We start from the raw sequence: 13,166 nt of genomic DNA, 5'->3' as shown, positions 1-13,166 counted from the left end.
TTCGTCTATATAATGGATATTTTTTCACTTTGTTAATTATATGAATGTACGTCATTATTTCAGAAACATTGTATTCTTTTTATAATACTTAAAGCCATGCACTTACAATTATTTAACATACTTGATCTTATTTTCCGCAAAACAAGTAAAGTTTAATACTTACATATTTATCCTTGTGGGATACAACGTATTTGATCACTCTATGAAGAAGAATTCAATCTAGATTTCGGGAACGGGACTGTTTCTTCGCAGATATATGTGAGATTCCTAGTGTATTTTAGCAGATAAGATAATATAGTACAATTGATTAACATTATGATGTATTCCAACTTTGAATACATTAGCATTTAATTGAAAATTTAGTCGGAATAATTGACACAAGTGTGAAATTGGTAAAATGATTCACTGCATGATAAAATCTGTGTCTAATTAATTTGGTATCACAACGTTTGTAATCGAATTAACATCAACGTTGCAGCTAATTTGAATATCAAAAGTTGCATATAAAATTTCTTAATTGCCGGTTGAACAAAATTGCTAATATTTACAAAAAGAATAATAAAATAAAGCAAACTCAAACAGTGAGTTTTGTATCTCGACTGGCTTTTGTGAAAGGATTACACTGTTTTCACAATTAGTGATGTCTAGCGCGATTCGCGCGTTTATTTTAATGCACAAATATAGATTTTAAAACTTTTAATGGTGAATATGAAAATTCAATATGCATTAAATATTCCCATGATTAGATATGATTCCCATGATAGACAATAGGATTTATTGATAAATAAATAAACAGTTACGTTGATACTCGATCATTATTGAAAACTATTATCGATGAAATTTTTTATCATAAGACGTCCTGTGTTGAAAATACATCAAAAAGTTTCAAAAACGCGATAAAAAATGTAATATAAATTCTAAAAACATTATAAGTTTTCTATAATCGGTTGGAATAATTGTATAATTTTAATGACGGAATAGAGTTAAAATCACTATACAATATTTGATCGTGATAATTAATCGATTTATATATTTTATTACCTACTTCGTTAATTCGGACAGCTCATCACGTGACTATCTTTCAGCCAATCAGATCACAAATAAACTAGCTTCACTTTGTCAAGTTCTCTTTTCCGTAACAGGAAGATTATAATAAGTGAATAAAGTAAAAATCACTCTACAATATTTTTTCGTGGTAATCTATCAATTTATATCTTTTATTGCTTACTTTCATAATTTGAACAGCTGATCACGTGACTATCTTTCAGCCAATCAGATCACGAATAAACTGGCTTTACTTTATATCGGGTTTTTTTTATAAGAGGATACTTTTCTTAATGTTTTTTATCTTGCGATTCTTTAATCCACGTGATGATCATTGGTTAATTTAATACAGTAGCACATTTACTGTAACATTGATTGTAATACTTTAATTTTTGAATGCCCTATATTGTATTGCATCATAATATTACTTGTATCAAATCACATTCAATATCATTCTTCGCAATTATACAGCCGGGAAAGCTTTCATTTACGAATATTGTATGGTCTAATCGAATTCAACGGTTTCATTAGCTTTATATTTTACAAACTTTATTAGATTTTCTTAATTCAATATAAAAAAACCCACCGTGGCAAACATTTACAACCAATTGTAAGCACAAGTTCATCATAATATTTGAAGAACTCATCGAACGGCTCAATGAGTCCTTCATTCGGAGTTATATTTGCCAATTGCATTCGAGCCTTAAGCAGTATTTGGCACGCTTATTTCGCCACGCAGCACTGACCTGAGGTAATTAACCTGCTCATAAATAGATTTTTTTATACTTATAAAAATCGCACGAATGAGGCGTCTATAAGCCTGAAAATGAACATTTTTAAAATGAATATCATGGTGGTTTAGATCCATAAAAGTCATGAACGGGAGCTCGATATTGATAACGGACTTGTAAGGGTATCAATGTGTTTGCTGTCTGTGTCGCTTTTTTTATCGAGAATTCAATTTGTCGTTGACATTTGGAAGCTTCTGTTAACGTAGTTCGTAACATCGATTTCTGTCTGTGGCTAAAGTAAACTTTGCCAAACAGTGAGCTGATGTCGACGCCGAGATCGAGGCACCTAGCACAACCACCGTCCGATGGGCAAAATAATACCGACTGTGCAATACCCGTAGCTGTGCAATACCTTGTCGGAGAAACTTACGAGTACTCCGAGATCTTGAATTTGCAGCACGTAGCCTTTGAAGTTGTGCCTACGTTGAACAAAGTATATTAGTCGGTAAATAGTAATATACACGTACTTAGCACATCTGCTCATCCGTTGCACGCTATCATAGCGTTACGTGTACTCTTATTTCTCTCTTTCTTGTTTGAATTTCGTCTGATAGTTAATTACCTCATATAAGACATTGGTTCAATTTTTTCTAAGTTACCATTGAACAAAGCGGACAATTTTAAATTCCAAGCGCGTATATTTGAGCTTACTAGGTTCACATGATTGTCTTATAATGAAAACATATGTCTCTTGAATACCTGTATATTTTGCTGAATATTGAAATGCTTGGTATAGTTCCTAAGGTATATCAAACAACTCCGTCTTTCAAAAATCGATCTTTGTTTGCATATCATTAATAAAGGAAAAACAAATATCTGAGCTCATAAATCCTTAAACTTTATTTAAATTCGTAATCGAAGTTTTCCAAAGCAATTTAATACATTATTAACTTCATTACCTCGACAAATTTAATTAATGACACGTATGTTTATTCACTCTGATGTTTAAATGAACTCTCCCATTTTTACAAGACTGTGTAAGGTAAAAAACATCAGTGTTTAAAAATTATTATAAAAATTATATTCAAATAAAATTTTCAAAGGTATTATGTGAAAAACTGAAAAAAGAAAACTACGTGTAATAGTTTAATTAAGTCACATTACTACATACGTTACTATGCACGTAAGCCATGCTCGTCATCCGCCAGACTATCTAAATAGATCCATATTCCATTGACGTCCCAATTCTTTTCAAACGCGACGAGTCAAATTCATCTAAATACTCATTTTAGCATTCACAATAAAACTTATCAGTAGGAGCGGAAATGATGTCTTTCACCTTCAAATTAGAATATATCAATATATATTTATACACGCATCTATAATTTCTATATTAGACCTACGTATCTCTTATAATTAGTTGATATAATTGATTGCGTCTAAGCGTAAAAAATAAATTTACATCGAAAATATTCACCAGTTAAGATTGACAAGTAATAAACCTATTTTTATCATCATCTTGAATAACGATAACTATGGGGTTAAACAAAAGCTGTAGTGTTTTTATAGACAACATACGCAAATATGTTGTTTATACATTGATGAATTTTATTCGTAACTGACAAAGTTTGATTAAAATATCAGATTTGCATTTTCAGATGACATTAACGGTATAAACGATTCCTAAACGCGAACAGTCGTATTTTTTTTCTAAAGTAGACTTTAAATTATACAAATTATACTTTTAAAACTTTAACAGAACTGAAGTGTCAAGCGGTCGATTTCATGATAGCAGACCTATTATACTGCATTTTACAACACGTAACTTTTTCCTGTAAGCAATCGAATGATTTGCCCTGGACATTGATGATTCGCTTCTTCGATTTAAAATGTGTTCATTTTTAATTTTTTCATTTGTTTTCCGAATGATAGCCGTAATAGTTACGATAATAGGTAGGAGGTTTTATCTTTTAGAATCCTCGTATTAATAAGAAAAACATTAAATTACGAGATTATCGATTGTGAAGTGCTTGTGAATCGAGCAGTTAAAATTTTTATCCACGATGATGATAATGACAAGCATACCAGAACATCTAAAAGCCTTGCCTACATAAGTTAACCCTCTACGTCAAAGTATCATATGTAAGAAATAAACAAAACTGCCTAACTCAACGCCAAAGTATCATGTGTAAGAAATAAAAAAAAACACAGAGAGAGAGAGAGAGAGAGAGAGAGAGAGAGAGAGAGAGAGAAGGGCCGGTACGTATTTCCACGTAAGGCGTTATAAACGCCGTGCAGGGTGTTCGCGCGACAACACAGCAGCGGGCGCAGCAGCGGAAAAGAAAAACGCCCCCGAATCAATCGTACGCACGTGCGCCACAAGTCAAAATCGCCGTGTCGGCGCCAGTCAGCGATAGCCCTCTCGGGTTTCTCTCTCATAGCCTGGAAACGTCGCGTCGAATAGACGAATATCCCGTCGCTACTATGGAACCCCTCGACCAATTGAAGCCCTCAACACGTGTGGCTCAGAGGCACTAAATTTTCGCTAAAAAGATACCGTTTAGCAGATGTGATTAGAAAGGTTTCGTTTTACTCGTTTGACAGGTGCTAGGTCCGTCATTTTGCAGTTGAATAAAATAAATAGATTTAAATTAACGAGATATTTCGCTTAAAATAAATATCTTGGAGTAATTCTTTTATTTTCCATATCGTGCGTTTATAAGAAAACGATTTACAAATGTTACCGGTTAGTTTATATTCTCCCAATGAAAATGGCATAACAATTGCAATTAAAAATTTTTTTTTTGTATCAATTAAAAACAGATTGGCCGATTCTCATAATCTTAACATAAAATGTTAATGAACACTTTAGAAAAAAGTGAAAAATTTCACAGCTGTATTATTGTACAAGAAATTGAAATGTACTGGTTAACCTACACTCTACTAATCTGAGTTTCATCAGTGGGCGTTTCAGTAGCTTATCAAACTTATTTTGACTTCAAACAGAACGAGATTTTTTCTACGGTAATCTATAGCTTTAAAAATATTTCTAATTCATCGTTGTTTTGAATTTGTCCACTATTCCATAGATTTCAATTTCATAGTGATCATTCTTGTAAAAGGTTGTCATAATTAACAACATATATGTAATTAACAACATATAACTTTTAATTAATAATAATTGTGTAATTGTCCTAATAGGGAAATATATAAATCATACAGATTTCGTACTATCGATCATCTGAATGTATTGCATTAATAGTTGGCACTAAAACTTTAGAAACGGTTTGGCATGCAGTAGCAATACTCATGGCTAAACTGCAAAAGTCGAAAAAAAAAAAAATTTTCAACTCTGTAACCGTTGCAAATGCCAAATCTTACACTGCCGAAATGGCGCGAGTGCGGAGGGTGTTACCAGACAATATCTGCGACTGTATAAAGTGTTATAGTAGTAGCGCGCAGGACGTGGGGAATCTGATGGCTGCCGTTGTGGTACGAGCCGACGAATCGTGCGCACGCCGACGCGAGGGGGCCACCGCGGCCGATGAAAATTGAGCAAAAGCTATAAACTGGGCGGAGCCTTTTCTATATACATACTGGCGGAAAAGCGTTAACGGCTATTTATGTGGGCTGTTGCTACTGCTGCCACGAGGCAGCAGAGAACTTACTTGATCGATCTGCATTATGGCACCATCATCAACTTTTTTTTATAGTCGTTGCAGTAAATAGATTCACGGGTGGGATATTATTCTGAAGCTATAAAGTTTACTATGGAATTTTATTAACTCTTGAACAGTGTTTTCGATGCATCAAGCTTTACATACTATATTTTTGATGATCGAATGAGCTCTATTTCTACATAATTCTACGATATTCATATACCACAGGATTTTTTACAAAAATGTAGTTGGATGTTGTTATTCAAAACTGAAATTGTCGTATCGTGGAACCTTTATAGGCCAATCAATGAAGATTTTTTCGTGACATTAATACTATCAGCAAACCGACTATGCAAAGTTGTTTAATACTATGCGTAGATGAAAACGCATATGTTTCCAACTCGCAACTTTCATTTAATAACTTTTTACAGCCGTTTGAAATTGGAAAAACATGTTTTTCGCGTATAAAACCAAAACTATTGAAGTTAGGTATGTACCTCAATGGAATAAGTTATAGATAATAGAATTGTCTATAAAATGAGCTATCGCTCATCTCAATCGAGTAACTAATAATCAATATAATTGCAAAAAACATCAAAATTGATCAAAAAAGGGAACATTTCAAAAATTCATATCTCCACATAGAGTGATGTTGAAAGAATTAGCTTATGATATTTTGTAGATTGCATTGTCTTCTTCATGTATACTAAATCTGAGCTATATATAATTATTAGTTTACGCTATTTTATTGAAATTTAATTAACAGTTTGAGATATTATTTATAATAATTATAAAAATAACCGTTACATTTTAAGGACACTTATAATGTGATAAATACAAATATATAATTACCAAAAATGAACATGTATTTTGTTTAAATGTTAATGAAATTACTACATTTTTTATGGGGATAAATATATTATAAATAAATATAAATTACTATTTGCCTACATTATAATAAAATAGATACATATATTTATATGTTTCGTATTATTTATTTAACAAATATCGAATACGTACTTAATTAACTTGAAAAATAAAAAAAATTTCAGTAAAAGAGCGTAAATAATATCAAAATAAGTAATATTCAAGTCAAACGCCGAGCGCCTGGCTTTTCTATTACTATATATACTTCCCCTCCGCGGGATCTGTATCTCCCACCACTCGCTTTCTTTGACGCTCGGGCGCATTTTGCCCGATATTCAACGACAAATTTCACCCTTTTAAACTGATTTTAGAGCAAAAGTTCAAATGACAAAGTTGTAGTTTGATTATTGAGCTTTAAAAAACTTTTTTCAAATAATGTATAACTCTAACGGCTGAGCCACAGGGCATTATGCAAGATGTACTAAAAAAAAAAGGTTTAATTGTCATTACTGTAGTGCCGAAACTAATAATTATATATAGCTCAGATTTAGCATACATGAAGAAGACAATGCAATCTACAAAATATCATAAGCTAATTCTTTCAACATCACTCTATGTGGAGATATGAATTTTTGAAATGTTACCTTTTTTGATCAGTTTTGATGTTTTTTGCAATTATATTGATTATTAGTTACTCGATTGAGATGAGCGATAACTCATTTTATAGACAATTCTATTATCTATAACTTATTCCATTGAGGTACATACCTAACTTCAATAGTTTTGGTTTTATACGCGAAAAACATGTTTTTCCAATTTCAAACGGCTGTAAAAAGTTATTAAATGAAAGTTGCGAGTTGGAAACATATACGTTTTCATCTACGCATAGTAATAAACAACTTTGCATAGTCGGTTTGCTGATAGTATTAATGTCACAAATCACCTCATTTTTGGCTTCATTGATTGGCCTATTAGTGACGCGACCGGAGGAATCAGGGAATAGGTAGAGATAATATCATTATGAACTCACTGTGGATTGGTTAGGCACTTTAATGTACAAAATGAAGTTCGAAGTACAAAACTAGACTAATTGCCTAAGGGAACGCAGCCCTTATATATGGAGCCGTTTGAGGGCGTCCACGAGGAGAAAGCGACGCAGACGCTTTCTGGAATTAGAGGCGACGCTTTCACTTTTTAGTAGATTCTTGTCTCGTGTGGCGTTTACGCCCGAGCGAAGCGAGGGTGGAAAGGTACACGAGACGAAAAACTCTTCCCCGAACATGTGCCGTACCGTATTTTTTGATACGACCGTGTGGAAAGTGCGATTTTCAACACACGTTTTTTGCCGAGCGTGCGGTAAAAACGCACTTTCCGCACGGAGTGTCGAAATGTACTATTATGCAACGAGTGCGCAAAGTAGGTGATTCCCGCACGCGTGAGTTTGCCTCGCTTCGCTCGGGCGGCAATGCGCGTGCGCTATCACCTTATTTGCGCACAAGTTGCGTATACTATTTTTCCTACTAAGCTGCGCAAAATCGAACTTTGCGCACGATAGTAGGAAAAATGAGTTATGGGCCTTTGGATTATAGATCAAAATTTGAATGGGAACTCAGGTAGGTCCTATCAGCGATGCATCGCCATTAGGATTCCTCATTAGCGGGACCTCCGACAAACCATAATTCAATAATCAAAACTGTGAACCACAATTTACCTAATTGATTCTTGAAAAATTCATAATTGAAATCAAAAATATAATTTAGAGTCGTATATTCCAGTATATTATTATTCATTAATACATATAATAGCTAAACGAAGGAAGAAAGAGATTGAGAACATAACATAATAACATAAACACAGATGCATAAACATATACATGTACATTTTTACAATCTGCACAGGGTTATCCAACGAAATCAAGAAATTTGATAGTGTGAAAATAATGGAGACATATGTAAAGATTGGCAGAATTGTTGAATCACAATTTGGTTTGGATTGTCGTTGTCAGCTAATTTCTTATTCATATTTGATTAGTATTTGATGTGCTATCGAAAGCAACGTGAAATTTTATTATAATAATATCACAGGTATTCTATTATCTGCAATTGATCATTTTTTTCATTAATCTCAAATAAATATCAAGCATGAGAGCAAAACGTGGGAACAACAAGCTTAACGCCGAGCCGCGCCCGAAAAACTACATAACGAATAATAATGTCTCAACGCTGTTATCTCAATGGACGAGGACTCGCGCGAAGAGAGTTGTGTATCGTCGAAATGAAGTGCGACGAGGAGAACGACAAGAAAAAAAGAGAAAGCCATGAAGCGACGGGTTTGTTTGCTTAGGCCGAGTGAGGCTGCGTTGCATGTATATATCAAAGCTAAAAAAAGCACTTACGTGTGTATACGCGCATCGGGACTCACCCACGTTACAACGCTCAATGTGTATAAGTGCAACTTGGAACTTCTCTTTTTTGTGGATTTATAAGCTACTTGTCGACGTCCGTCGAGAATATATATATTTGAGAGCTGAAGGCTCTCCTTGTTTGTAAAATCATGAATTGGACTCTACGTTTAAGTTTCCAAATATACAAAAACTGTCTGAACGAAACGCATAAGTAAATATTATTTCATTGTTGTAAATGCTGTTACGAAAGACGTAATAAGATAATTGGTCGAGAGTGACACATCCCGTAAGTAGTTATTCAGAAATGATACCGAGACAAGACCGTGATGATTTTTAGACGTCAAAATCTTCTCCTGCTTGTGTAAACATCTGTCGTCAAGAGTATTTCGAAAACTGTGAATTGAGAAGCTCTGACGCGTATAACATAGCTGCGCTTGTAAACAAAGTCTATTATCGTTTTAAAGCGACATGAAAAAATGAAATGGTCATGCTAACCATTGCATCGGATAGGGTGCAAAATATAGATCGATTACAGCTAACGATTTGCGAACAGAAGGGCAGTCCATCGAGCAAATGAAACGGACTATCGGTCGGTTAGACGGTGGGCATCTACAGACCATTCCCTAATACGTAAGGTTTGATCGTTTCCACTTAGAACCAACACTGGAACGGATAGTCCAAAGCGCAAGACACTCGGATCCTGTGCTATACGCGGTCACCACGATGAGGTATACGCCCGAGCGGTCCTCGAAACGCGTCCCTCGGCAATGTAAAATCATAAAAACGTGGAAACAAATATCAGGAGCATATGAGATTCCCTTGGCGATTCGTGCCTGCCCCGTTTTCGCGCGCGCTTGTGTAGGTACGATGTGCCTACTCTCAACATCGCCCTATAATGCACTCGGCTGTGCGCAAGCTCGGGAGCTTGCACCGCGTCCCTAGCGGCCGAAGCGCGCGTAGCACGTACACTTACACACGTGCAATGTATACAGTTATGAGGAATGTGTAGTTATGCTATACATGGTGGTTTTGAGCGATACAAGCTGTGCCGAGGTATCATACGTGTGGGACAAGTATTTGAAGCAGGCGAGCCTGCGACCGAGGCATGCTCGCCGGATCGCGGCAACGTCGACAAGCACAAGTGTGCCCAAAGTATAAAAGTGGCGTACTGCAAAAGCCGCCCTCGCGACGTTGCCTGCGCGCCTACCTAAGAAAAATCGCCAGTCCCGACGTCGGCAAAAAACGGAAGAAGCCCCTTGAAGCTTGCGTCTGTAGACGGGAAGCTCGCGTCGAAGCGCTCCGCGCGACTCCGCGCGACGAGCCAGCAGCATCCGCGAGGAGGTCGTCGCCGACGGCATCACCCTCGTAACGCATGCGCGCGCACGCGCGCGACCCCCTCGCGTCGTCGCGACCTACGTATACGGGCGTGGCCGGAGAGAATTAAGCCAGGCTTGTGACGCATACGCTCACTAATGAGGCTAATGCGCGACATCATTTGCGACGAAGCTTCATTTCCGGACGCTCCGATATTCTTTTATCAATTTGACGTCACACGCTATTGCTTCAAATTTCCAAATACACGCGTTAATGTTAGAACACATCAGAATTATTCTATTTATCGTTTGAAAGCGTCCGTCTTTCCGAAGGATACTCTCAAATTTGTTATTTATTTCAAGTTTTTAAGTATCTGAGAATTTTTTAAGGTACTTCTGACAGGTTAGTTTCGTGGCACTTGTCCTAATACAAAATCACTCGCCTAGCCAAATATTTCCAAAACTTTCCTCGCAGTCAAAGAAAACCGATGTCTAAATGAGAGGTTTGGATGAACGACAGTAGCAAGTATCGACCGTCATGTCAGGTCGGCATCGGGTGGTTTTCGAAAAATGAAATCCGGCTGCTACATATAAATCGGTACAGGTACCCAGGGTACCTCTGCAGCGTTCCGCGCGAATGTAAACATGTAGCGATTATCGCGCAAAAAATTAAACGAGAAAAATCGGCTGCCGAAGTGGCGCGCTTGATATCCCCGAATCGAATTCGTTATTAGCAAGACGAACCGATCTAGAATAAAATAACATGGAACTGCCGTAGAGAAAAAGAGCAAGTAGTCGGCACGTAATTCCGCGATATCTCAGCAATCGCGAGCAGATGTGCCTCTACGTAGGTGGGAGCCGATATTTCGCTCGCTCGATCCTCATTGCGATGGAGGCGACTGCGAGTCCCGCCCGGTAATTGATACAAATCGTGACTAGCGAACGCACCTTGATAGGGGACGCATCGTGGAGGCTCGCCGGTATAAAGCCACGCTGCCGCGACACAACTGCCAAAGAGACGCGTGAGAAGCGGCCCCAGCCACATCCCCCAAGTGCGACTAGCTAAATTTTGGGATTTTTTTCGGTGTGCTAAAGCTAAATAGCCAAGTACCAGAAGATGCAGCCGATAGACGCAGCGAGGACGAAGGTTGTCGCCTGTGTTCTTTTAGTGTTTGTTGTGGCGAGTCAAGCCACTGGACAATATGGTATGTTTGAGGTGAACTGCTGCTGATGGAGGCTTTTTATGTTGATAGTGCTGCCGAGTTCATTATCAAAGTTACGTTACTTTAGCTGAAGTGAAACAAACATGCAGAATTACCTTGTTTTTGTTGCAATAAAATAGTTTTACTACAAGAGAACGCGTTTCTATTTTGAAAACCATCACTGCGATTGATGTTCAACTCTGTTCCGTGCAAAAATACGTTTTCAATTAATATTTTTCAATATTATATCGAATTGTTGTACCTATATGACCAATCTATCGAAACTGACTAATTGTAGCTAGAAAGACCATCGTTATATCATACGAGGATAAGAATCTCCACACTTATAAGTCAATTGAATCTTTCGTCAACTCGCAAAAGTATATGCACGAAAAAGCCACGCGTCATCCTATGTTTTGCAGATGGACGAAGCGTCGACGGCGTGGTGGAGGGTCCACGAGTCGAGCGTATGCATCCGGAAGTGTCGAGCGACTGCATGGGCTCGAATTGTCTGACGCAAAATTCCGAGGGACCTGTGGGTGCCATGTGGTTTGGTCCCCGACTCGGCAGGCGTCGCCGATCCGAGTACAAGTATTCGCCGAAAAAGCTCGAGGCTCTCAGCGAAATTCTCGCCTCGCCCAATTATGGATTTACGCCTGGTAAGACGAGATTTCCTTTATCCTTGTGTTTCAGCGATTCACTTATGTTTTCTCGCCTTTTTACAGACCGCGTAAGCAACGACCTACCATCCGTCTTGGCACGATCACTAGGCGGCGATGATAAGCGTCAGGATGGACCGTTCACTCCACGACTTGGTCGCGAACTAGAAGAGGCTGTGAACGCTTATGGTTTCATCAGAAGCATACTCAACCGTGTTGACGAGCCAACGGACAAGGATAACAGCGATCAGCAACAACCACCGCCGATGTTTCCACCGAGACTTGGACGCAATTTGCGCAAACTTCTCAGACAACTGCAGATGTAATCGAACGGAAACGAATTTCAGTTTTCTTTATTTTCTCTTATTTTCTATTAATTTTTTTTTTTATTATGATTGTGTCCATTGCAATTGATATGGAACCGTGAAGAATAACAGAGACGGAGGACCGATTCTATTGAAAAAATTCTGAAATATTTATGGGGATACAAAGGGAATTGTTTGGATTATTTTTCACTAATTGATTGGTCTGATTCGAGCGTAGATTGCGATAGCTCCAGATTTTCTTGAAGTTTGGTGGTAGTTTGATCTTAATGAATAAAAATGCAAAAAAAAAGATTAAAAGATCGGTTTATTAAATTTGTTAAACACGCTTTTATTTAGTCTTCTTATTTCATTTTATGATGAAATAAACTTTGTGTATGTAACATTGATGATTAAAAAGTCTGATGAACAAACGCGGTAAATAGCTTAAATAATGACCAATACTTTAATTTTGAAATCTAATTGTTATTAGAATAAATTAACACTATTTGTTTATAAAAAATAGCTTTCATCGACTCAATTCTTAAAATAATTTTATCCATTGAAGCCTGTAGAAAGTATATCTATTTATTGATTTCCAAAATTGCTTAATAAATATTATTATTGCTTAGTAAAATTACTGAATAATTATTTTGTAAACAATAAAGAATGCTATCTAAATGTACAAAATAACAATAATAATGATGATCCAATGAATTTTAATTCGATTGATGAAAGAAAATTGTTGAAATATAACAATCTTTTGAATATACTGATTTGTTTGTTATTTCACCATTTTTTATGTTTTTATTCTACGTAGACTTGACCTTCTATTCTTTTACGGGTGTTCTATTATTAGTAGATTTTAATATAAAGTACTTGCAATAGATTTTCTGAAAAACATACGAATATAGAAGAAAACCATCGCAAAAAATAACCAATCTAAGTATCAATTATACGTATACGACGTGCATGTCAACATTGA

At 36.5% G+C, this 13,166-nt stretch overlaps 1 protein-coding gene across 1 annotated transcript; it reads left to right on the top strand.

Annotated features, from left to right (window-relative positions):
- Nucleotides 1–11,048: 11,048 nt before the first annotated feature.
- Nucleotides 11,049–12,931, top strand: LOC131666201 (PBAN-type neuropeptides-like). Its single transcript, XM_058938641.1, has 3 exons — nt 11,049–11,223; nt 11,643–11,879; nt 11,946–12,931. Exons 1-3 carry the CDS (start codon nt 11,136–11,138, stop codon nt 12,203–12,205), a joined length of 585 nt encoding a protein of 194 aa, XP_058794624.1. The 5' UTR covers nt 11,049–11,135; the 3' UTR covers nt 12,206–12,931.
- The last annotated feature ends 235 nt before the right edge of the window (nt 12,932–13,166 follow it).

The sequence above is a fragment of the Phymastichus coffea genome, unplaced genomic scaffold (genome assembly GCF_024137745.1).
Source record: "Phymastichus coffea isolate CEN01 unplaced genomic scaffold, Cenicafe_Pcof_1.1 PCOF00057, whole genome shotgun sequence".
In the NCBI taxonomy this organism is placed as follows: Eukaryota; Metazoa; Arthropoda; class Insecta; order Hymenoptera; family Eulophidae; genus Phymastichus; species Phymastichus coffea.
The sequence above is the reverse complement of the archived record's forward strand: the minus strand, read 5'-3'. Positions and strand labels throughout refer to the sequence as shown.

Bases quoted from the DNA above. Each gene is read 5' to 3' on its own strand.
- LOC131666201 (XM_058938641.1), top strand. From the start codon at position 11,136: ATGCAGCCGATAGACGCAGCGAGGACGAAGGTTGTCGCCTGTGTTCTT. The intron at 11,224-11,642 runs GTATGTTTGAGG...TATGTTTTGCAG, and splicing joins TCAAGCCACTGGACAATATG to ATGGACGAAGCGTCGACGGC. The intron at 11,880-11,945 runs GTAAGACGAGAT...GCCTTTTTACAG, and splicing joins CAATTATGGATTTACGCCTG to ACCGCGTAAGCAACGACCTA.